The sequence below is a fragment of the Schistocerca serialis genome, chromosome 6 (genome assembly GCF_023864345.2).
Source record: "Schistocerca serialis cubense isolate TAMUIC-IGC-003099 chromosome 6, iqSchSeri2.2, whole genome shotgun sequence".
Lineage (NCBI taxonomy): Eukaryota > Metazoa > Arthropoda > Insecta > Orthoptera > Acrididae > Schistocerca > Schistocerca serialis.
The window spans coordinates 636,971,745-636,996,610 of record NC_064643.1 but is presented as its reverse complement, the minus strand read 5'-3'; the positions used below and the strand labels follow the sequence as shown (position 1 = coordinate 636,996,610).

Here is a 24,866-nt window from a genome sequence, read left to right as displayed (position 1 = left end):
GCCGAAAAGTCCTATGTCCAGTCACAAATTTCAATTAATATCCCATATGATCTAACTTTTGACAATAAGCATATATGTGGTATTCAGTCAAATACTTTTCAGAAATCAATAAATACTCTGTCTACCTGATTGCCTTGAAACAAAGCTTTTATTATGTCACGTGAGAAAAGTGCAAGTTGGGTTTCACATGGTCAGTTTTTTGGAATCCGTGATGGTTAGCATTGAGTAGGTCATTCTGTTCAACATATCTCAGTACATTTGAGCTCAGAATATCTTCTAAGAGTCTGCAACATATTGAAGTCAAAGATATTGGACAGTACTTTTGTGGATCACTTCTACTACCCTTCTTGTAGACGAGTGTGACTATGCTTTTCCAAGAACTGGGAAATTATTTTTGTTCAAGGGGTCTACGATAGATTATATAGTTAAAAGAGGGGCTAACTCAGCTGCAAATTCAATGTAGAATGTGACAAGGCTTCCATCAGGCACCGAGCGAGGTGGTGCAGTGGTTAGCACACTGGACTCGCATTTGGGAGGACGACGGTTCAATCTCACGTCCGGCCATCCTGATTTAGGTTTTCCGTGATTTCCCTAAATCACTCCAGGCAAATGCCGGGATGGTTCCTTTCAAAGGGCATGGCCAACCTCCTTCCCCGTCCTTCCCTAACCTGATGAGACCGATGACCTCACTGTTTGGTCTCTTCCCCCAAAACAACCAACCAACCTTCCATCAGGCCCTTGAACATTGTTCAGTTTTAACAATTTCAGCTGTTTCCCAACACCACTGACACTAATACTTATTTCATTCACCTTATTCATTCGTACGAGGATTAAGTTGGGACAATTCTTCTGGGTTTTCCTTTGTAAAGAAAATTTGAAAATGGAGTTAAGCATTTCAGCTTTTGCTTTCCTACCCCCAATATCAGTTCCTGTCTCATTTGCTAGAGACAGGACACTAACTTTGGTGCCAGTAACAGCTTTTACATACCAGCAGAAATTTTTTGGATTCTGTGAAAGATCATTTGACAATGTTTTGCTACTGTAGTCATTGAAGGCCACATACATTGCTCTCTCAACACCCAAATGTGTTCCATTAAGCATCTCTCTATCTGTAATCCCATGCTTTACACCTATTATGTAAAATCTCTGGTGTTTTAGAAGTTTCTTTGCTGTAACTGTGTGCCATGGAGGTTCACGCCCATTGCCAGCTGCTGTGGCCGAGCGGCTCTAGGCGCTTCAGTCCGTAACCGCGCTGCTGCTACGGTCACAGGTTCGAATCCTGCCTCTGGCATGGATGTGTGTGATGTCCTTAGGTTAGTTAGGTTTAAGTAGTTCTAAGTCTAGGGGACTGATGACCTCAGTTGTTAAGTCCCATAGTGCTTAGAGCCATTTGAACCATTACTCTATTACTCCCGTTATGTACTGTTCTACTGGGTACATATCTGTCCAGTTCATGGTCAACTGCTCTTTTACATTTGAGCCATAGATCCTCTACATGCTCCTGCCCCATGAAAGTTCCAAGTTTCTCATTGATATATGACACTACTGATTTTTTATCTAGTTTACTAAACATGTATATCTTTCAGCTTGGTTTAATCATACTTTTTACTTTGATCATCACAGTTGCCACAACTGTGTCATGGACACTGAGATCAGTTTCGATGTGGATATCCTCAAAGAGTATGTTTCCATCGTGAGAGATGCTCCTAATTATCTGTTCTAGGTGGTTTTCACCGGTTGTCTTATCATGCCCACCACTAACAAAACTGTAATTTTTCCAATTAAATATTGGATGATTAAAGTCTCCACCAATGATTACAGTATGATTGGGAAACCTATGCACAAGTAAACTGATGTTTTCTCTAAAGTTTTTGGTTATATTAGGAGACGAGTCTGGTGTGTGATAGGAAGATCCAGTTACCATTTTATGCCCACCATTGATACTGAGTCTTGCTCAATCAATCTCACATCCAGCTTCAATTTCTATTTGCTTTGAGTTTCTTGTCTATTGCTACAAATACACCACCTGTATTTCCCTATCCTTTCAATATACACTTAAATTTTCCCCTAATATCTCACTCCTATCAATTTCAGGTTTCAGCCAGCTTTCTGTACCTAGTATTATGTGATCATCATTGCTTTTCATGATCACTTCAAACTCTGATACTTGGTTGTGAATGGTTTGGCAGTTTACCTTTAGGATTTTAATACTCTCACCTATGTCCATTTCTTTCGATCTTACACTGATACTTCTGGGTTTTCTACAGCTATTGTTACCTGGATTGGATGGAGAGTCACCTGATCTTACAAACCCTTGTGTCCACCCCACACACAGTCATCTACCTGAGTAGCAGACTCTGATGTGAAGTGCACACGTAACCAGTCTAGGACGACCCTACAGTTCTCAACATGACATTTATTTGTAGTTGTGAATATCATTAACCATCAGCTATGTAATTAAATGACAACATTGAAAATTTGTGCCGTACCAGGACTCAAACACGGATTTCGTGCTTATTGCAAGTAGTAACCTTGCCACTGCACTCTCTGAGCACGCTTCATAGCCAGACCCAAACTTCCATATATCTGAAGCATGTGTCTACAACCTCCATTTGAACATCCTTTTATATATTCCTGTGCAGAGGACACATTTTAATTGAATGTCACTTGCCCACTGTCAACAGATATATATGATATTTCAGTGTCTACATTGTTCAGAAATTCCTTCAGACATGCATGTATGTCCAAAGGTACATTGTATTGTATTTCTGAACAACACAGGCACTACAGTGTCGTATTTATGCACTGACACCGGGCAGGCAACTTTCAATTAAAATGTCTCCCCTGCACGGGAATGTACGTAAAGGATGCTTGGTTCACAACATATGGAATTTGGGTCTGGCTGTGAAGCGTGCTTGAAGAGCCTGGTAGTGGTAAGGCAACTGCTTGCAATAAGTGGGAAATCCAGGTTCTAGCGCCAATCTAACACAAATTTTCCTTGTTGTCATTCCATTATAAAGCCATATCCATGTTCGTAACTGTGAATACAGTTCATGTATTTTTAATAGCACTCTGCTGTACACTGGACTTGCATTCGGGAGGACGACGGTTCAAACCCGTCTCCGGCCATCCTGATTTAAGTTTTCCGTGATTTCCCTAAATCGTTTCAGGCAAATGCCGGGATGGTTCCTTTGAAAGGGCACGGCCGATTTCCTTCCCAATCCTTCCCTAACCCGAGCTTGCGCTCCGTCTCTAATGATGTCGTTGTCGACGGGACGTTAAACACTACCCACCACCACCAGCACTCTACTGTCACAGATATCGAACACCCAGGGTCTCTGTTTTTTGTATTCTAGAAAACTACTTGATTTGGTAAACTGTCCATTGCTCAGTCTCTACAAGTTCTGATGACTTGATGTGTTTAATGATCACCCCTTCTGCCATGCACTTCTTGGTAGTTTGCGGAGTTCGGCTGAAGATAGCTGTAAAAATTAGCAATCATTTTGTTGTAAATGTTGATTGTAATTGTCTGCAAATGGTTATCAAACTAGGTACCTTCATATGTTTGGAATGGGACATTACTACAAATGGCCAAACATTAAATGCACTCTTGTTGAGTAATTGTAAGGGCCATTAATAATTTTAGGTTTGTCAGTGTCATGTTCAGATTGTACAGGTTTAAGTACACAAATTGAGTTATCAATAACGGAAAACTGCACTGAATCACACACAATGTGAAATTCTACCCCCAACCTGTGCTCGAATTGAAATGCTTCTGTGCACTGTGGAGACAAACATTAATTGAATGTGTCATCTCACAATTTGCTTTGTCCTCTGTATTATACAGAATTACTAGCAAAAGATTATATGTTTTTGGAGTGTGAAACGATTCATTGGCATGCTAATACTTATATTGATGAATCAGAGGTGTCAGTGGTTGTTGATCAAATTAGCACATTGTTCTTCTCTACTGATGAAATCCTTAGGTTCTTTCTTTTTGGATTGTACTGTAGTCTTATATAAATCTCATATTCTTACTTAATAAATGTTCAGTACGCAATCTTATAAGTTTGCTCATTTATCAAAATTTTAAACATGACCTCTTCAACCTCTCCCTCATTTATTCATAAAAACTGTGTCAGATACAATCTGCACTAACACTACAAGAGTGAGCCAAAACTGAGACTAAACTGACCCACAACTGAGACAACACAACTTCATTTCTAAGTGCTGTGCAGTAATCTTCACTGGCCGTCGTACCAGATAACTTGTTTTCATGGTTCAAGTGCTATATTGGATTAAGCATCTGTGATGTCAGTCAGACACTGACCATAGATCCATGTTCATGTAAGTATGTAAAAAAATAATGAACAATAGTTGTTGTGCTGCAGGATACCTGCCAGGGTAGCCAAGAGCGCTGAAGCACTGCTTCCTGTACTCGGGTAGGCGCGCTGGCCCCGGATCGAATCCGCCTGGCGGACTAACGACAAGGGCCAGTGTGCCAGCCAGCCTGTAAGTGGTTTTTAGGCGGTTTTCCACATCCCGCTGGGTGAATACCGGGCTGGTCCCCACATTCCACCTCAGTTACACGGCTCACAGACATCTGAACACATTCGCACTATTCCATGGATTACACTAGATGCAGACAGTTGGAGTACACTACTTCCTTCCCGGGGGGTATGGGGTGGCGACAGGAAGAGCATCCGGCCACCCCTTACAATTAACATGCCACATCCGATTAACCAGCAGACCCCGCGAGTCGGGATTAATGCTTGGAAAGGGAGAGACAGTTGTTGTGCTGTAGGATAATTCCTCAGTCAGATATGTAAGTGTATTCCTCCAGTCCCCACCCCTCCTCACTGTCGGTTTGAATTGTGTACTCTAAGTAAAGCGATAGTGCTTTTGGGATAGACTGTTTGACCCTTTATCGACATTCTTGTAGAAAGCTGTGGATTGTTGTTTCGGAATGTTTTGTACTATCTTTTTAACAAATCATTTGACTCCTTATGGATACGAGCAAAAACAGTGCTACTATATCTGCCTATTCAATGCTATCTTCTGGTTTTTGAGAACCTTTTGCTATAGAAAAATTAAGAATAGAGTTCTACTCATGCATTTCTGACAAGTCTGAAATGTGTAGCTATACCAGTTTTGGTTTAAAAATAGATCAAGTGTAATTTAAAACAATTTTTATGCATTTTATCATTGTGAAGTAGAGCAGATTTGAAATGTAGGGAGTTGATACATATTTGAGGGATAACATTAAAAAATTACTCAATTTATACATGTTTAATAACAAATATGTCAACTGCTGACAAGCAGTTTACTGTGTTGTAGAATATAATGAAACAAGATATAAAATTTAGGAGCAAAGGCGACCACGCACCAAATAGCAGTAGTGCTGAGTCATTGACAGGCACATTCAAAACTCGGCTAGTTTTTGGAAGAAATGCTCTGACGAGCTGCAATTCTCTCTCTCATACACAATTCTCTTGCTTTGTGCTGGCTGGAAGCACAAAGCCAGGATTGCAGTTTGATAGGTGCACTGGGGCAGGTTGTGTGGAGTGTGGTGGGTAGATGGAGACAGACACAGGAAACAGGAGAAGAGAACGGGAACAGTTAACTAATGGCTGGGAGGGAGGCAGCAGGTGTGCAGGCTAGAAATGCAGGAGGGACGGGTGACAAGTGCACAGGGGTGATGGGAAGATTAGGGGTGTGTGCTGACATGTCATGGGAAATCTGTTTTTGAAGTATGTGTAGGGGATAGTGCCTGTCGTTGGAGGTTCTTGCGAGACCTTCAGCATAGTGGGCAAGGGAATTTTCATCATTGCAGAGATGCCGTTCATGGGTGGCCAGGTTGTATGGAAGCAATTACTTTGTGTGGAAGGGGTGACAGCTGCCAAAATACAGATATTTTTGATATTTAGTGGGCTTAATATGGACAGAGTTATAGATGGAGTCATCAGAGAAGTGAAAGTCAGTGTCAAGAATGTGACACATTGAATTGAGGATCAGTTGAAGTGGATGAGAGAGAAGATGTTGAGGCTGTGGAGGAATGAGGGTAGGGTGTCTTGATCTTAAGGCTAGATCATGAAGATATCATGAGTGAACCTGAATCAGACAAGGGCTGTGAGGATTTAGCAGGAGGCTATGAAGGTTTCCTCTAGATGACCTATAAACAGGTTGACGTAGGAGGTTACCGTATAGGTGCCCATGACTGTGGCACGGATCACAATAACAAGGTACAGTGGGACATCCAAGTTGTTAGGTTTGTAAATTTTGAGAGGCACGTAGAAGATGGTTGTGCAGGGTGCGGTTGACCTGAGAAGGCAGGTGGACTCAGGAGAGCGTGTTTGGTATGGACCTAAGGATTTCACTAGGGATTGGAGATTACATTGGATTTCTGAGACTGGATCAGTGTGGCAGAGCTTGTAGTTGGAGTAGTGAGGTAGTCACAGTGGATTCAACAGTGGCAAAGCCATTGTCTGCCGGGGAGGGGGGGAATATGATTTAACCAGGAACTGTTTTGAGGTTGTGAATGCCTGTCCTATCTTCTGTTGTGATGTTGAATGGTGAGGCCAAGTTGGGTGTAATGAAACCATGGAAGGTGACCAGGGGTTCGTTAGGTGGGGCACAGTTGGTTGGCGATAAGAACTGGGAGAGACAAGATTCATCATTGGGATTAGGCTGGCTTTGATTAGAGGGGTAGGTAGCAAAGATGTGTTTTCACTGTTGAGATAAGGAGAAGGGGAGTAGGTCTATGAAAAGTCCAACATGGTCAAACTTGGGTTTGGGGTTGAAGGTAAGGCATTCAGATAGGACTGAATGGGATTGAAGTTTTTGGTGGAAAGGTTAACAGCAGTGTTTTGTGTTTGTTTGGGTACTGGATTTTGTGAGTGTTGGGAGGGATTTGGCAAATTGGAAAGGTCAGCAAGACAGTCTGGGTGCTATGAAAGTTTGCTGAAGAGATGCGTTTTGAGCAGGGTAGGTATTGATGGGTAGTGATGCTTCAAGGAGGGAGTCATGAATTGCAGTGAATACCTGATAGAAGGCTTCCATGAACTGCCTGGCTTGTCCACCTACAAGCTCTGCCTTAGTGATCCCATGCCAGAAATCTTGTGTAACTTGCAATACCAACTGAAATCCTTAGGCCCATTCCAGAATCTTGTGTAGCTACTTATTGTGCTTACACAGAAAGAATTTCTGCTCTTGTTGACAAACACTGCCGACCTATTGCCTGATCCTACCCTTTCACATCAAAGATGATAACCTTTTTCTTCAGTGGCCATCCGTATCCCACTCCCACATGTGCCCCTAATTGTCACTGTTGATTCCACCTCCCTGTACACTAAAATGTGTGCTGTCATCCACCCAACCTACACAACATCCTGGTCCATCCATACACCACACCACTCCCAACCTATTACCACAGAGGCCATATTCGTGTCCAAGACCTGCCAGTCTTGTCATGGGCTTGTCCTATCCCATCACAGGTAGTCATCTGTGAAAGTAGCCATGTTACATACCAGCTGTGCTGGAGTCACTGCACAGCATGTTATAGGCATGATCACCAATCAAATATCCACCAGAATTAATGGCTGCCACCAGATTGTGGCCAAGAAGAAAGTTAACTCTCAGTGGCACAACATGCTGCTGAGTACAACATGCTAGAATTCAGTGGCTGCTTCACAACCTGTGACATCTGGATCCTTATCTCCAGCACCAGCTTTTGTGAACTGTGTAGATGAGAGTAATTCTTGCAACACACACTTCTCATCCATAATCTGCTGGCCTCAGCCTTTGCTAACCTACTGTCCCCGCATCCTCTAACCAACAGTTTCCCATTCCTCTGTCCTGTCACCTCCTCTGGATCCACACCTCCATCATCTTCATTGTGCTCACACATCACTGGCTCTGGTACCACTATGTCGCATGCCTAGCCCATTCACTTGCCACACCTCCCTCCCACATTCCTAGCCTGCAAACACGCTGTCTCCCACCCAAGCACTAGCTATCCATCCCTCCCCATCTTCTGCTTGCTGCTAATAATTCCCTCCATGTACTGCACCCGACACAATGTAGGTGCAGAGGTGTGTGTGTGTGTGTGTGTGTGTGTGTGTGTGTGTGTGTGTGCTAGAGAGAGAGAGAGAGAGATAGAGTCGTTTTTACTCAGCTGATCAAAGAATTTCTTCCAAAAGCCAGTGAAGTTTTCATTTTCTTTTTTGTATATCTGTTATGACTCAACACTTCTGCTTTTCAGTGATTGGTCTCCTTGACTCCTAAATTGTCTACATTATTCCAGAACTTTCCTAACTGTATTTATCGAGCAAGATATATTTTATGTAGGTAATTTTGTTGTTGTACTCTCTAATGACGCCTGTTTTTTCTTCGTACAGCTTTATTGTAACTTATTTTTCATACTGAATAATATATTTCTGTTTGCATGTTTGTTTGTCCATTCCAAAGCTCCATGTAGAAGGATGGGTAGAGTCATTTGTTGCAAACATCTGTCGGTTCTTTTACTATTTGACAACTGTTTTTATCTTTTCCCTTTACTAGTGGGACAGTAGAAGCACTTTAATAAAACTGATAGCTAATATAATAATTGTCTAAACTCCAGCACTTCACAGAAATTGATAATTTTGTATGTTTATGAGTATGCTTATGTATTTAGTTTTTTTCTGAGTTGCTTTCATTTTCTTGTGTCTTTAGTTTATACAATTCTGTGTCTCACATGTCCAATGCATTTTGTAGAAATTTTAAACTAGTGGTTGTTAAATTACTGAAATGAGTAGTATTATCGTGTTTGTCGTGTAGTATTTGGGAGGGGGGTTGAGGATTTAGATATGTGTTTAAGTGGTGTGAATATCTAATCTCTTGTTGCATAGATTGTGCACTAAGAAGTTGCTGAACAAATTTTATAATATAAAATAAAGTCATTCATTGCATGCGACCATAAATAATTTAAAAATTGTCAATTTTCAAAAAATACTTGATTTTTTTTTTTAAAAAAACTAGTACTGTTACTAAGAGGGGTGAAACAATTTAGTATTTATGATTCTCAACATTGAGTTACTTGTATAATGCAGTTCTTATTCATTAAAAATTCCTGTTTAATTTGTTAAATGTTAGAAAATGATGTAAAATACTTTGTACATAAGCATAAACTTTTCTGTACAAGTTAACTAATGCCACAGGTAAAACAGATGTTTACAATAACATTTCATCTTTCAATCTGCATGTTGTTCACTGTGCTTATTACATACTTGGGTGAGTACAGTACATGCAATTGTATCCCTCTCATAGAGGAGATAAAACTTTCTGATTTTTTTGGGGATATTTCAGAGTTGGTATTTAAAAAGCATTAACACAATGGTTCTTACTTTTGTCAGGAATCTGATGAAAGACATGGACGATTTTGTAGTAGTTCAAGTGGAAGAAATATTACACTCCAGATGTTGTTATCGTCTGGTCTGCTTGAGCCTGGTGAGGGCACTATGGCCATTGAATACTTGGTGAGTTGATGATCAATGTTTCTTCTCTTTTATAGTCGTTACTCTTATTCAGTTAAATCTGTTATTAATATTACTTGTGTTCTCAAATTTTAGGGACAGCGTTTCGTAGGAGATCTCCTGCCTGATGGTAAAATTAAATCCCAAGAAACTGATATAATCTTTGCTTCTCCAAGTGCTTGGGCAATCCATTGTAAACGAATTATCAATCCAGATAAAAAATCTGGTTGTGGTTGGGCATCGGTAAGTGTTGGTCTAACATAATTTTAGTCAATACTTTTTTTTAGAGTTTAATGGCAATACTGTAAACTGGCTCCCTTAATCAAATTCGTTGTTACACTATGTGTACCATGCTTAGGTTTTTGGAAATAGGTGAAGACAGTCAAACTAAATTTAAAAAAATAAAATGATATAAATCATCTTATTAAAACAGTAGGAAGAAATAGTGCTGATAGATAATAGATACTAAGAGAGAACGACGGCTGGGGAGGTCAGATTTGAGCCCTCAGTTTGCAATTTTGTCAGTATAGCCTCTGCAGGATAGACGGGTCAGAGGGAGTAGTAACTGTATTTACATAGGCTTACCTGATTTTTCCTGAAACTATTTGGATATGATACGATGTCTTTCCTACAGACTATCTTCTTACTTCTCTTCTAGAGGGCATCTTACTGGAGTTTACTTATCAACTTTGGTGATATCTAAACCAGCTAAAAAAAGTGTCACAGTTTGTATAAAAGTCTTTTTAAATTCCCCAATTTACATCTCAGTCCAAAACTGTATTGGTCAAAGAAACGGAGCAGTGCTCTATAATGTGTTGTGTGAGACTATTTGTAAACTATATTATTCACAGAGGAAGTGCACATTCCTGAGTAATCTCAGCAGATGTATTTTCCTTTTGCGCTATGAGATTCACATGATCATTTCATTTTGTACCAGGTCTTGCACAGTTACTTATTATTATGCCAACCCATTTCCACCCCTAACTTACCAAATGAGTGAAATCAAGATTGGCAAAAATTTAATAGGTAGGCCAGTCTGAAGCTAATATGTTGCCATTAGTTAGTGCCACCTGATCTCACCGGGCAGACTACAGTACCACCAGCTTCAGTTCTCTGTTGTGCTAAGCAGTGTTTGTACATTATTTCTGGGTATATTCCTCATACTGATTGATTATAAGCAGTAATACTTCTTGCTTCAGATGCCTCTGAAAACATCTAATGTTTTTTAATTAGCCTTGCTAAAAGTTCAGTGTATTAGTAGTGGTAAAAATAGAATGAATCGACTCAAATTAGCAGAATGTTTCACAACCACCTTTATTGTTCCTCTTACTTGTGTATAATTACCATTTAAAATAATTATCAGGTAACTACGATTGCCATTTTCACCATAGTAATGTTTCACATCACATTAAGGGCTAATTAATAATGTTGATTTTACATTGCACAGTATTAGTGCACGATTTTTAATCAGTGGATACTAAAAGAGGTGTAGTCCAGAACTGGTTCCTTCTACATCTGCGTACATACTCTGCAAGTCAATGTATGATGTTTGGTAGAAGGTACCCTGTACTGTTACTAGTCATTTGCTTTCCTGTTCCACACACAAAATGAGCAAGAGAAAAACAGCTATCCATATACCTCCTTATGAGTCCAAATTTCTCTTATCTTGTCTTCATAGTCCTTGCGCAAAATCTACATTGACAGCAGTAGAATCATTCCACAGTCAGTTGCAAATTCCGGTTCTCTAAAGTTTCTCAAAGCATTTTACGGAAAGCACCTTGTCTTCCCTCCAGGGATTGCCATTTTAGTTCATGAAACATTTCTGTTGCACTCAAAAATGTGTTGCCCAAGTGTTCTATACAAAGTCTCCTTTGTAGATGAGCTACACTTTCCTTAAATTCTTCCAATAAACGAAAGTTGACCACTCACCTTCCTTACAGCCGTGCTTATGTGCTCATTCCTTTTCGTATCTCTCTGTAGATATTTAACCAACATGACTCTGTCCACATCACTAAAAATGTACATAACAATAATAACAATGTACATAACAATAATGAACATAACAATATCGTTTTTCCTACTCAGCTGCAGTTACGTAGATTTTACTACATTTAGAGTAAGGTGCCATTCATCACTCAACATCAAATACAAATTCTGTCTTAAGTCATCCGTATCATACAGTAACTCAGTGACAGTGCTTTTCTTGTAGTACAGCATCATCAGCAAACACGGGGTTGCCACAAGTTCTGGAAATCAGGGAATTTCAAACTTATCAGGGACATTTGAAAAATTCTGGAAAAATCTCGTTTTTGTCTCAGTAGATGAAATGATTTGTTTACTGAGATATCATGCATCATCGCTGGCTGGGTGCAGCTGAGTATGTGAGCCACTTGCCTACTTTCTCATTCTTGCTGCTTCTTCCCTTTCTACAACTCCCCTGAGCTTGCAGTCAGTGCTGCCACCACTTTTTGCTGCTAACCTAGCAGCTGCCGACGAGAGGCAGGGAGGCGTGAGGAGTGGTTTGTTTGGATCGTATTCTCAGAGACTGTTGACGCAGTGGCCAGAGACAGCTGTCATGTGTGCATGGGTTGTGTCTGAATGACTGTGTGTTCTCATTTTCTGACAAAGGCTATGGCCAAAAATTTAGCTGTGAGCGTGTGTTTGTCTTTTCCATGTGTCTATCTGCAGCTCAGTGATCATCTTTACAGTGAGTTGCTATCTATCTTCATTAGTACTGATTTTCAGAGCATTCACGCAAGTTATCTGTTGCATGGATTGATCACTGTAGTCCCATTTTGTCAATGTGGTGTCCGTGACATGTAAATAGCTGGCCACACCAGTGGGCTTCCATGATGGGCCAAAACTGCAGGCCATTTCTGTGGGTATCTCTTAACAGATCGGGAATGCCAATCTGAAGCCCATCATTTACCACTAATGTGCAGGCCTTGCCCGTTAGATCTAGTCTCACTGATGTGCCTGCAGGCCAGGTCAGTTTGTGTGTGGTATAACGTGGCAGAGTTTCGTGGTTTATCCATGGACTCAGAATGTGGTGCTCCTTGTCAGGCCAGAGGCCACTGGCAATAAGGATTTCAAGAATTGTGACTGTCTCACAGCAAGAACATTTTACTGTGTGGCATTTTATAGACATTTTATTTATTCTAGTACATTTTGGCACTTTGAAAATAGTTTATATATTAGAAAGTATGGATGATAAGAGGAAGAAAATTTTGCCAGTCACTGGCAGTTTTTACACTATGTACTCACGTATTTCATGAAAGAAAAGCCACACAATACATGTAAAATAATAGACATAACATAGTGGGCAATAACCGACAATAACAAACGTAGTAGTGCCAACATTTTATTGGCAGTCACTTATAGTGTTGGTTTACACAACTCTTCCCAGCCTTATACACTTCTTTTAAGAGGCCTACTTTTTTCTGGGGTTATTTCTGAAACCAGTGAACATACTTTAAATCTGTATTGCGACTGAAATGAAATATGTATTTTTGTCACCAAATGTATTTCATTTTATTGAAATAATATAACATCAGTGCTCTTAATGAAACACATATACCGTTTGGCTTGCTTTCTCCAACTAAAAGCAGTTCATTATAAAAGATGTTGATGTTAATACTTTTTCCTCAGACATTTTGAAATACAGAAGTCCGTACTTTTTTATGTTAACTTATGTCTTTACACACCCGAGATCTCAAAATTTGTCAGAGAAAAATGGTAAAACTTGTCTGGAAATCAGGGAAACATTAGGATATTTCACTTGGGGAAACTTATGGCAGTCCTGTGTGTGCAGCTAAGGTGGTACACCATATGGCTACTTTCACATGTGGCCCTGCCTTTGACATGACTTACATCTGTGTCCATGAAATGCATAAGAACCATGGGCCAAGGGTTAGGAGCACAGGTGGAATAAGGACAAGAGTATTGTATAGCATGGATGGGAAACAGAGTACCAGCGTGGAAGGTGTGGGGAGGATATTTCTCATTTCGTGGTGCAATGTGGTTTGTCATTAAATATCTGAGAGCATGCGTTTCTATGAGTCAACAAATATGTTGCTTCCTTGTACATATATCTCACAAGAAGACCATGAATATGAAATTAGAGAAATTCAAGCCTACATGGAGTCTTACCGGCAATTGTTCTTCCTGCGAACTGTTTGTGACTGGGCCGGAAAAGGGGAAAGTGACAATGCTACATTAAATACCCTGCAAAGGTGGCTTGTGGAGTATGGGAGCATATTTAGACATAGATGACGAGACATAGTTGAAAGCCTGGTGTAAAACATGATTGAGTTGCTCCAGTCCTAGTTGATACTGAGTCAAGTCCTAGTTGATACTGAGTCACAGGGAGGGCAGTCCTTTGTGGCAGGTCAGTGGGTATGTGGTAAGTGACTGGGCAGACAAGGCTTGAGAGGCCTGTTTCTGGATTACTCATCATTGAAGATTGGTGACTAGGCTGTATGGAAGGGAGGCATTGATATAGAATGAGCAGCAGCTGTCAAAGTGGAGGTATTGTTGGTGGTTGGTATATTGGATGTGGACAGATATACTGATGTAGCCATCCCATAAGGTGGAGCTCATTGTTAAGGAAGGTGACTTGCTGGGCCAAGGAGTACCAGGTGAGCAAATGAGGGAGAAGTTGTTGAGGTTCTGGAGGAAAATGCATAGAGAGTAACCTCAGTCTTTGTTGAGATTATGAAGATGTAATGAGTGTATTTGAACCAGGTGAGGCTCTGGGATTTTCGGAGACTAGGGAGAATTCCTCTAGATAACCTATGAATGGATTGGCATGGGGTGGTGCAATGCAGGTGCCCAGAGGATGGTGCCATGCAAGTGCCCATTGCTGTACCATGGATTTGCCTTTTTAGGTGACGTCTTTAAAGAAGAAGTAAATGCTGGTGGATATAGAGATGGTCATAGTGACCAGGAAGGAGGTTACATGTTTGGAATCAGTTGGGTGTTGGGAAAAGTAGTGTTCAGTGGTAGTAAGATCCTGTGCGTTGGGAATGTTAATGTAGAGGGAGGTGGTATTGACAGTGACAAGCAGGGTGTTGTGTCATAAAGGAACAGGAACTGTGTAGAGTTGATAGAGGAAATGATTAACTGTTGTATACAGTAAGGTTGGTTACGGCTAATAGGCTGAAGGTATTGTTCCATAAGGGTAGAGATCCTGTCTGTGGGGGCACTATATACCACCATAATATGTGAATGATATTTGTGTTTTGTCTATATTTGATGAAGGGCTTAGTTCAGTAGCTGATAATATCTAGCAGTCTTCTTTCAATGTGCTTGTCTGCCATTTAATATCTTCTCTGTGTGGTGAGTAGTAATCTATCCATTTCAGTTGTTGTTTTTCATCTGATATTTTCCAGTGTTGTATTGTGATAAATTGTTGGAGTGGCTAATGAGCTATTCGTTTACTTTTTGTTAGAATGTCTAAGAATTTTCATTTTGCTGCCTGATGTCTGCCGGCAAGCTGTTAAGGACATTTGCTTCAGAATATTAGATAGGGAGAAGCTTCTACAAGATATCTGGTTATCAACTGCCTCTGTAGAATAAATACAGGGTATATCAAAAAGAATCTTCCAATTTGGCATGTCTACATTTCTGAAACTAATAAACATATACAATGAATTTTGTTTTTTGATGAATGGGAAAAGCAAAAAAGTTTTTTTCATGCCTTTTCATAGGTGTTTAATATGCCCTCCTTGAGATGCACAGTATTTGTCAATGCAGTATTCAAATTGTTACCACACTTGAGTGAGCATGCCTTGAGTTACAGCTTCCACAGTTGCTGTTATGTAGTGCCTCAGTTCTTTCATTGTTTGTTGATAACAGAGGCATTAAACAGAGTCTTTTATAAACCTCCACTAGAAATAATCACGTACAGTCAGGTCTGGTGATCTTGGAGGCCAGTGATGTAAGGCTGAATCATTTGGTCCAGTGCGACTGATCCATCATTCAGTAATCCTTTGATTTAAAAATTCCTGCACTTTCAGATGCCAGTGTGGCAGTGCCCTATCGTGTTGTTTAATGAAGTTATTCAAATCAGTTGAGCTGTCGAGGTGCATGGCGAACGGATTTCTGCGTACTCCATATGAAACTACGGTGGATGCATCCGACGTCTGTGTCAGATACTTGGGGATGCCCAGTGATTTGCCTTTACACAAACAACCTGTTTCTTGGAATTTTTCATGCCATCATCTAATGCATTATGCTCTATGCCGTAGCAGGATCCACACCATACTCAGTATGAAAGTCACACTGAACAGTTATTACTGACCCACATTGTGCAAAATGTAGAACACAAAACACTGTCTTTTGTCCCAACACCATTTTTACTAGAACTGAAGTGGGGCCCACACTTCTGCTACCTAGCTGGAACCATGTCAAACTCGAGAGTTTGCTCTTACCAACAGTATATTGTTCATGCACCCTGAGTTCTCGATAACCACTGTCAGGGTTTCCTCCACTTCTTGGATGAAGTCCACAGGTCAGACATACCGAGTGCACATGGGACTTCTTTCCAGCCTGTATGCTATTTCCCTAAGGAGCACCATTGTGCACTTCATCCTGCATTCTCATTAAGAGCCTCCTATTTAGCTTTCCTGTTTAGACATTTGATCTGGATGAAAGTCTGTGCCCTCAAGTGTGAGAAAATGCTTTATTTACTATGATTTTGTTGAATTGGGATGTGTGAGGGATTTCACTGTTTCCCTCGCCTTTTTACAATTTGAAATCCTGTCTCTATGGAAAGCCTTGACAATATGTGGGGAGTGTACCAGTGAAGTTAGCCATTGAGGTGTCGCAAGTGGGAGACCTCCTGTAGAAATTGCAGGAATACAATCACTTTTGCGGAACCGTACAAATTTCTTTTTCCTCCATTGACATACGAGGTGTGGCTAGAAAAAAACCGGACTAGTACTGGTGAAACAATAAAACGAATGCAATAAGGCTGAAAGTCGCGTGGCCTGTCACGTGACTCTCGCTCCGCCTACTGCTCGAGTTTCATCTGCCTCCTGCACTCAGTCTGCCCGTGGCGTCTGTTTTAAGTAGTTGACGTTTTGTCTGTGCGTCGGAAAATGTTGAGTGTACAGAAAGAACAGCGTGTTAACATCAAATTTTGTTTCAAACTAGGAAAATCTGCAAGTGAAACGTTTGTAATGTTACAACAAGTGTACGGCGATGATTGTTTATCGCGAACACAAGTGTTTGAGTGGTTTAAACGATTTAAAGATGGCCGCGAAGACACCAGTGATGACACTCGCACTGGCAGACCATTGTCAGCAAAAACTGATGCAAACATTGAAAAAATCGGTAAACTTGTTCGACAAGATCGCCGTTTAACAATCAGAGCAGTGTCTGAGTTAACAGGAGTTGACAAGGAAAGTGTTAGGCAGATTCTTCATGAAAGTTTCAACATGAACAAAGTGTGTTCAAAAATGGTTCCAAAGTGTCTCACAATTGAACAGAAGGAACGACGAAGAATGATTTGTTCTGACATCCTGGAAAACATTGAAAGTGATCCCACCTTCTTACAAAATCGATGCATTGGAAAACTCCTGGTTCTCCACGACAAAAAAAAGCACGAATGTCAAAATCGAAATTCAAGGCAATGATGATTGTTTTTTTTGACATCAATGGGATTGTGCACATTGATTGGGTACCAGAGGGACAAACAGTGAATCAGGATTACTACATTAGCATCCTGGCTACCCTACGTGAGCGAGTACGGAGAAAACGGAATGATTTGTGGAGAAAAAAGTCATGGATCCTTCACCAAGACAATGCTCCAGCTCACAGTGCGTTGTCAGTGAAGACGTTTTTGGCAAAACACAACATTCCCATCTTAGATCATCCACCCTACTCACCTGATTTGGCCCCCTGTGACTTTTTTCTTTTCCCTAAAGTCAAGTCAGCTTTGAAAGGAACTAGATTTGAGACTGTTGAAGCAGTAAAAGAAAAAGTGACGGAAGTAATGTATGGACTTACCGAAAATGATCTGCAGCATTGCTATGAACAGTGGAAAATTCGTATGGAGCGGTGTAGAGACCGAGGAGGAGAGTACATTGAAGGAGATAACATGAAATTGTAAATAATTGTAAATAAATGTTTTTTCCAGCATCAGTCCGGTTTCTTTCTAGCCGCACCTCGTATAGTAATTTAAGGACCATGTCCCATCTTCCAAAATTGTACCAATGGAGCAAAGTATTCACCATAAAAATGAAAACAAAGAGTTGCAAAGCCTGAGATCTCTTGTTGCATGCGTATTAAACATCATTACTGAGTTGGAAAATTTTGTATTGCAAGAATTTATTATTGTTGTTGTTATTGTGGTTGTTGTGGTGGTCTTCAGTCCAGAAACCGATTTGATGGTGGTGGTGGTGGTGGTGGTGGTGGTGGTCTTCAGTCCAGAAACTGATTTGATGCTGCTCTCCATGTTACTCTATCCTGTGCGAGCCTCGTCATATCCGAATAGCTACTGCAACCTACATCCTTCTGAATCTGCTTAATGTATTCATGTCTCGGTCTCCCTCTATGATTTTTACCCTCCACGCTGCCGTCCAGTACTAAATTGGTGATCCCTTGATGCCTCAGAACATGTCCTGCCAACTGATCCCTTCTTCTAGACAAGTTGTGCCACAAATTCCTCTTCTCCCCAATTCTGTTCAATACCTCCTCATCAGTTACACAATCTACCCAACTAATCTTCAGCATTCTTCTGTAGCACCACATTTATTATGCAGTCTTAACACTGGTAATGTGTCTGATTGTTGTAGGAGCTTCTACACTGAAACATGAGTAGCTTTGGAAAAGTGTGTCTTGGACTGTAGTTTTGAGAATGGTTCATACCAACAGCTATCTGGTAGAGGAGTACCCAAGAGTGTGAGGTTAATTTCCGTACCCCCTCTTTTGGTTGTATGATCAAACTTACATTGCAATCCATGCCATCACGGACTTCTGTTGCAACAGAATTTCACAGTACCTCACACAGCATTCAGCCTTAAGCAGCATTGGAGGGTGACACATTGGCTGATTGTGATATGATAGTGGAAAAATAAAACCACTTGTTCATTTCTTGGTTCATATCTGCTGCTCTACTCTTCAGATCCATGGTGTGTCGAGGAGGGGTACACATTGTATGGGCATCAATTACCACACTTCTTGCAAATGACACACGTCTATGTAGGTCCGAATTTCTCATTTTTACCATAATTATAACATAACTGTGGGAGATGTAAGTTGGCAACAATAATATGCTTGTTGATCTGATATAGATCCAATTGTTAAAACTGAATAAAAATTTTGGCCATTGGAGAGTTATTTGTTTTGTTAATTTAGTGCTTTATAGGTCTGACAAAGGCTCGTCTTGCATTGGAATGAATGTTTTGTGTCTTGCTTGTCATACTTTAGTTTCGTTAATACATTGTAATTTGAAACTTTTCTAGGTTAAATACAAAGGAAGAAAGTTGGATGTCTATAAAAACGCTTGGTTCAGGAAGAAAAAGGAAGAAGAACAGGATAAAGAAAACAGAGATACAGATGGTGAATATATTTACACTTCTATTATCTTATATAAAGGTATTTCATGTTGTTGCAGAATTATGTTGGGAATATTGGTTCAGTAGCAAATCTTTTTTGTTTAGATTTTGTAATTAGCTATTGCACATTACTTATAGTTGTATGCTTTCGAATGAACACTTACTACAAATATTGTTTAATGTTATTTGTAGTTTTCATTTCACTATATTGCCTGTTTTCATATACTTACGAAGATATCACACAGAAACATCGCACTATTGTCTCAACTGGCAACATTCCTGTGGGCATAGAAGTAGTTACTTTTTATGTAATTTATGTGTATTTTTTATTTTAAAGTTTTGTGTTTATTTGAAATACTAATAAATGCCTCATCACTGTATTTAGAAAGACAGTATGTGAGAAAAATCTGGTGGTGTGTTCTTCAGTCCAGAGACTGGCTTGCTGCAGCTCTCTACACTAGTCCATCCTACACAAGCCTCTTCATCTCTGCATAACTGCTGCAACCAGCATCCACTTGAATTTGCTTACTGTACTCAAGTCATGGTCTCATTCTTCAATTTTTACACCTCATACTTGTTTCCATTACCAAATTAATATTCTTGATGGGTCAGGATGTGTCCTAACAACTGATCCTTTCCATGAGACGACTTGTGCCACGAATTTCTTTTTTCCACCAATTTGATCCAGTGCCTGCTCTTTGGTTATTTGATCTACACATATAATTTTCAACATTCTTCTGTAGCATCACATTTCAAAAGCTTGCACTATCTTCTTGGCTGAATTGTTTTCTCATTCACGCTTCACTTCTCTACAAGACTGCATTAGAGACAAGTATCCTCAGATAAGACTTCCTAGCACTTAAATTTGTATTTGATATTTAAAAATCCTCTATTACAGAAATACTTTTCTTGTTAATGCCAGTCTGTGATTGATATCCTCTGTACTTTGCTCATTTTCAGTTACTTAGCTTCCCACAGAGCAAACCTCCTCTACTACTTTTGTGTCTCTTTTTCTAGGAATGTGAAAAATTTGCCTAATGTGAATATAAATGTGAATTTTGCCTCAAAATGCGAAACTACACAATAAATGCTATTTCATAAAGAATTGTATCCAAATAACTATTTTATCAGAGATAGCTTCAGATAACTTTATTTTCTGCATATAAATATTGAATATGTTACCAATTTTCAGTTACTGATATTACATAAAATCTGCTGAAGCCCAGTTTGGAAAGAGGATGTGCATAAGAATGTAGTTGCCAAATAAAGAGTGCACCTGTGCACGAATGCAATGATGTATCAGTGTTCTTGTAAGTTATGTTCTGGTGCCACGTCAGTAATCGGCAGCTCAACTGTTTCTATAAGATATGCACTGTGTATGGCAATATAAGACTTGGCTGTGGGATGTATCATAGAACCAAGGAAAGCATATGTTCATCTGATAGCTAAGGTTGATTATGTGGACACTTCAGTGTGACAGTTTTAGGTGTGGTGTGTTTTTAATTACGGTAATGATGGAAGTGAACTTGTATTACGTTGTTTAGAGGGCCCATGCATAGGTTCTGTATACCTTGTTCATGACTGTGCCAGTCTCAGCAAGCAGTTGCACAGTAGCCATTACCATGATTCGTGCACTCTGCTTTTCTCTGGTCTGTGTACTGCTCATTATTTTCGTTTCTGATTTTGAAACAAAAGACGCGACTGAGAAGCACTCTATCTTCTGGTGGGAAAATACTACTGCTCCTCAACAGAAATAGCCATTTGTTGAAACATTAAATAGAGTGGAAAGAAGAAAATAAACAGACAGTTTTCAAACAAGGTGCTTTCGCAAAATCAAACATTCCAGTCAAAAAGCTCTTATTTTAGAGAATAAAAACTTTTTTCTCTTTTATTATTATATTATCTCCACTCACCTTTTTGTTTTTCTCACGCAACACCCATGTAATTCCAGAGCCCTAAGGCTTTTTCTTTAGGCAGATAGTGTCGCAGCCTTTTCTAATTGTACATCAAATCATTTACCAAAAAAAGTTAATTTTGTAAAAAATAGATTCTAATTTTGCCAAAGGTAGATGCTACATTTTCAGGTTAGTATTTGTTTCATAAGCTTATGCTCTCAACACCACCTGATTTAATTCAACTACAATCCAGTACACTTTTTTAATATTCGCCTTGTATCATCTCCGCTACGGTATGCAATATGTTCCAAGTCCTTTTCCAGCTCTGTCAGAATTTCCATGTCATTGGCAAATCTCAGTTTTTATTTCTTCTCCCTCAACTTTATTCCACTTTTCAAATTTCTCCTTGGCATCCTTTACTGCTTGATCAATGTAAAGACTGTCTCATTCCCTTCTCAACTACTGCCTCCCTTTCATGTCTTTCAAGTTTTATAGATTCAGTATGATTTTTGTTCAAGTTGTAGATAACCTTTTGCCCCTGTTTTTTATCCCTCTACCTTCAGAATTTCAAAGAGTGTACTCTAAGTAAGCTTTCTTTAAATCTACGAATGCTATAAATATGGGTTTGCCTTTCCTCAGTCTTCTAAGGTAATAACAGTTTGCTGAAAGGACATCCATAGTCCGACTTTTGTGTATTGAATAAAAACCACTGCAGCTGTTTAAATCCTTATTGAAGAGACACGATCAGTTTCTAAATTTAAATTGCATCATCAGGTACAAATCTGAATAAAAAGAAGAAAGAGGCCGGAAACAGTATTACGCAAAGTCCATATCACAGTGATAAAAGTGTCCACAAGACTGAATACTTACATTATAGTGGTCAAGCCAGTTATACCAAGTGATCCCAACGTGTTCTTTAAAATTCGGGAAGTTTCTCACAAGGGGACCTCCCCATCGCACCCCCCTCAGATTTAGTTATTAGTTGGCACAGTGGATACGCCTTGAAAAACTGAACACAGATCAATCGAGAAAACAGGAAAAAGTTGTGTGGAACTATAAAAAAAATAAGCAAAATATACAAACTGAGTAGTCCACGCGATCATAGGCAACATCAAAGATAATCTTAATTCAAGAGCGCCGTGGTCCCGTCGTTAGCGTGAGCAGCTACGGAACGAGAGGTCCTTGGTTCAAGTCTCCCCTCGAGCGAAATATTTTTCTTTATTTTCGCAAAGTTATGATCTGTCCATTCGTTCATTGACGTCTCTGTTCACTGTAATAAGTTTAGTGTCTGTGTTTTGTGACCGCACCGCAAAACCGTGCGATTAGTAGACGAAAGGACGTGCCTCTCCAATGGGAATCGAAAACATTTGATCGCAAGGTGATAGGTCAACCGATTCCTCCACTGGAAAACACGTCTGATATATTCTATACGACACTGGTGACGGCATGTGCGTCACATGACAGGAATATGTTGTCGACCCACCTAACTTGTACACTTGGCGAATGGGTAAAAAGAATCTTCTACCTTGCCCGATTTAGGTTTTCTTGTGGATGTTATAATCACTACCAAAAAAGTGATGAAAACATAAGAGTTTGTCACATAAACTGCAACAAATGAATGCAACAGTTTCACGGTCGCACAGTTTTCTCTGTGCTCTGTCAAAACATATGTTTTTAACGTTTTCAAATTTTTCCGTGTGTAGACCGTCAAATCCTTCATATGTCCAAGCAAATCTGAACATGTCCTGGAATATTGGAGAGCGAAGTTGGTTATGTGTGAGTGCCTGAACTTTGATAATTGTCTGAAAATAAAAAATTAGAATTTTTGCTCGAAGGAAGACTTGAACCAATGACCTCTCGTTCCGCAGCTGCTCACGCTAACCACGGGACCACGGCGCTTATGAGGTACGCCTATGCTTGAAACTACTTATCTTGCACGTGGACTATTCAGTTTGTATATTTTGCTTATTTTTTCATAGTTCCACACAACTTCTTCCTGTTTTCTCGATTGATCTGTGTTCAGTTTTTCAAGGTCTATCCACCGTGGCAACTTATAACTAAATCTGAGGGGGGTGAGATGGGGAGGTTCCCTTGTCAGAAAGCGAGAGTCACGGATTAAAATGTGGCAATGAAACTGGAAACATATGAACAAATGGGGTGAGAGAAAAGATTATAAAAAGCACTGGAAAGAGGGAGGAGGGGAGAGAAAGGCAAAGTATTGGGTAAACAATACTTCAGCTGAAGCTGTTTCTAAAAGGCCCGCAACAAGTTGTAGGCTTTTATCTCTATATCTATGAGTTATTTGCGTGACATTTGCTATCTTCATTAATATTTTTATTTTTATGCACCCGGTTTCCAACCATTTCCTTAAAGTTTATCAGATGTTACTTATGCTTCAACACATGCACCGCTTCCCTCGAGGTCTGTGTTTTGATATCCTGTCGGTCCGTGTTGTAGTGCAGCTTCAACTTAGATACTGTTTACTCTATATTTTGTCTTCCCCGCCACCCCCCATCACCGTCTTTTATATTCTTTTCCCTTAAATTTCCCAATTTGTAAAGAGCTGATTGGGATCGCACTTTAAAAGTGCTTTGACCACTATACTGTAAGTATTGAGTCTTGTGGACACTTTTTATCCCTGTGATATGGTCTTTGTGTAATATTGTTTATCGTCTCTTTCTTCTTTTTATTCAGCTTTGCCACGATGATGTAATTTATTCAACATGATTATACATATTGCCTTGCATGTTCATGTATTTCTCCAGAAACCAAACTGATTTTCCATGATTTAAACTTCTACAAATCCTCTGTAAATAATTTGTGTTAGCATTTTGCAACCATGATTTACTAAATTGACGCTTCAGTAATATTCACTCTGGGCAGCACCTTCCTTCTTTTGAACATGGGTTATTGCATTATTCTTGAAGTTTGAGACTATTTCATTCATGTAATGTTTCATGATGGAGTAATATTGTCATGGTTTGTTTCACCAGAGATTATAATAATTGAGAGGAAAAGCCATCTGTTCTAGATGCCACATTTTGGCTTAGATCTTTCAGTACTCTATAAATTCTTTTTGTATTTATCATATCCCCTGTCTTCATCCACTTCCTCTTCTTTTTCCTTGAATTTTGTCTTCAAGTTCTTTTCCTTTGTACAACTGTATTCCTTCCGCTTTCGAGACTGCCCTTCTTTGCTTAGTATGGGCTTTCCATTTGAGGTCTTGTTATTCACAAAGCTGCTTCTCTTTTTTTTTCTTTTTTTTTTTAAATTATTTAATTTTCCTGTAGTTGACATATATCTTTCTCATAGTCATGCATGTTTTTACAAATTTTCATTATTCTTCAGCAAGTTCTACTTTTCATTTTGTACTTCTTGTTTTTCCTGATAACAACCTTCACCTAAATAATCCCTGACGGGAGATCTGAATGAGATACTATTATACCTCCAGAATATTTTACTAATTAAACTATACAGCAGAGTTGCATGCCCCTAGGAAACACAAAGGCTGTAGTTTCCCCTTGATTTCAGCCATTCACAGTACCAACATAGCAGTAGTGTTGGTTAATGTTAAAAGGCCAGATCAGTCACTTATGCAGAATCTTGCTCTTGCAACTACTGAACGTCTGCTACCCTGCTTAAGGAACCATGTGTTAGTCTGGCTTACAGTAAGGCTAACCGTATTGTTGAGGCATGCTAGCCACCCCACCTCGGCAAGGTCAGTGGTTCGTTGGTGGGGGAGATGGTGTAGAGCAATGGTGACATTCAAAACTAAAAGATATTGATGATTACATACAGAAAGATGGTGTAAAAACTATTCCCAAAATGAGAGACTGCTGGTGGTACATGATGTAAGACATGTGAGACTAGTTAATTTGGTAGTCCAAGGAGCAGCAGAA

The 24,866-nt window shown here is 39.7% G+C and overlaps 1 protein-coding gene across 1 annotated transcript in view; it reads left to right on the top strand.

Moving 5' to 3' along the window:
* The window catches only part of LOC126483677 (MPN domain-containing protein), a 163,362-nt gene that overhangs the window by 36,505 nt on the left and 101,991 nt on the right, over nt 1-24,866 (top strand). Inside the window, exons 2-4 of the mRNA XM_050106757.1 lie at nt 9,393-9,515; nt 9,609-9,755; nt 18,980-19,076. Of these exons, the coding sequence (XP_049962714.1) occupies nt 9,456-9,515; nt 9,609-9,755; nt 18,980-19,076 (304 nt within the window). The 5' untranslated portion in view covers nt 9,393-9,455. The remainder of the gene's footprint in view (nt 1-9,392; nt 9,516-9,608; nt 9,756-18,979; nt 19,077-24,866) is intronic.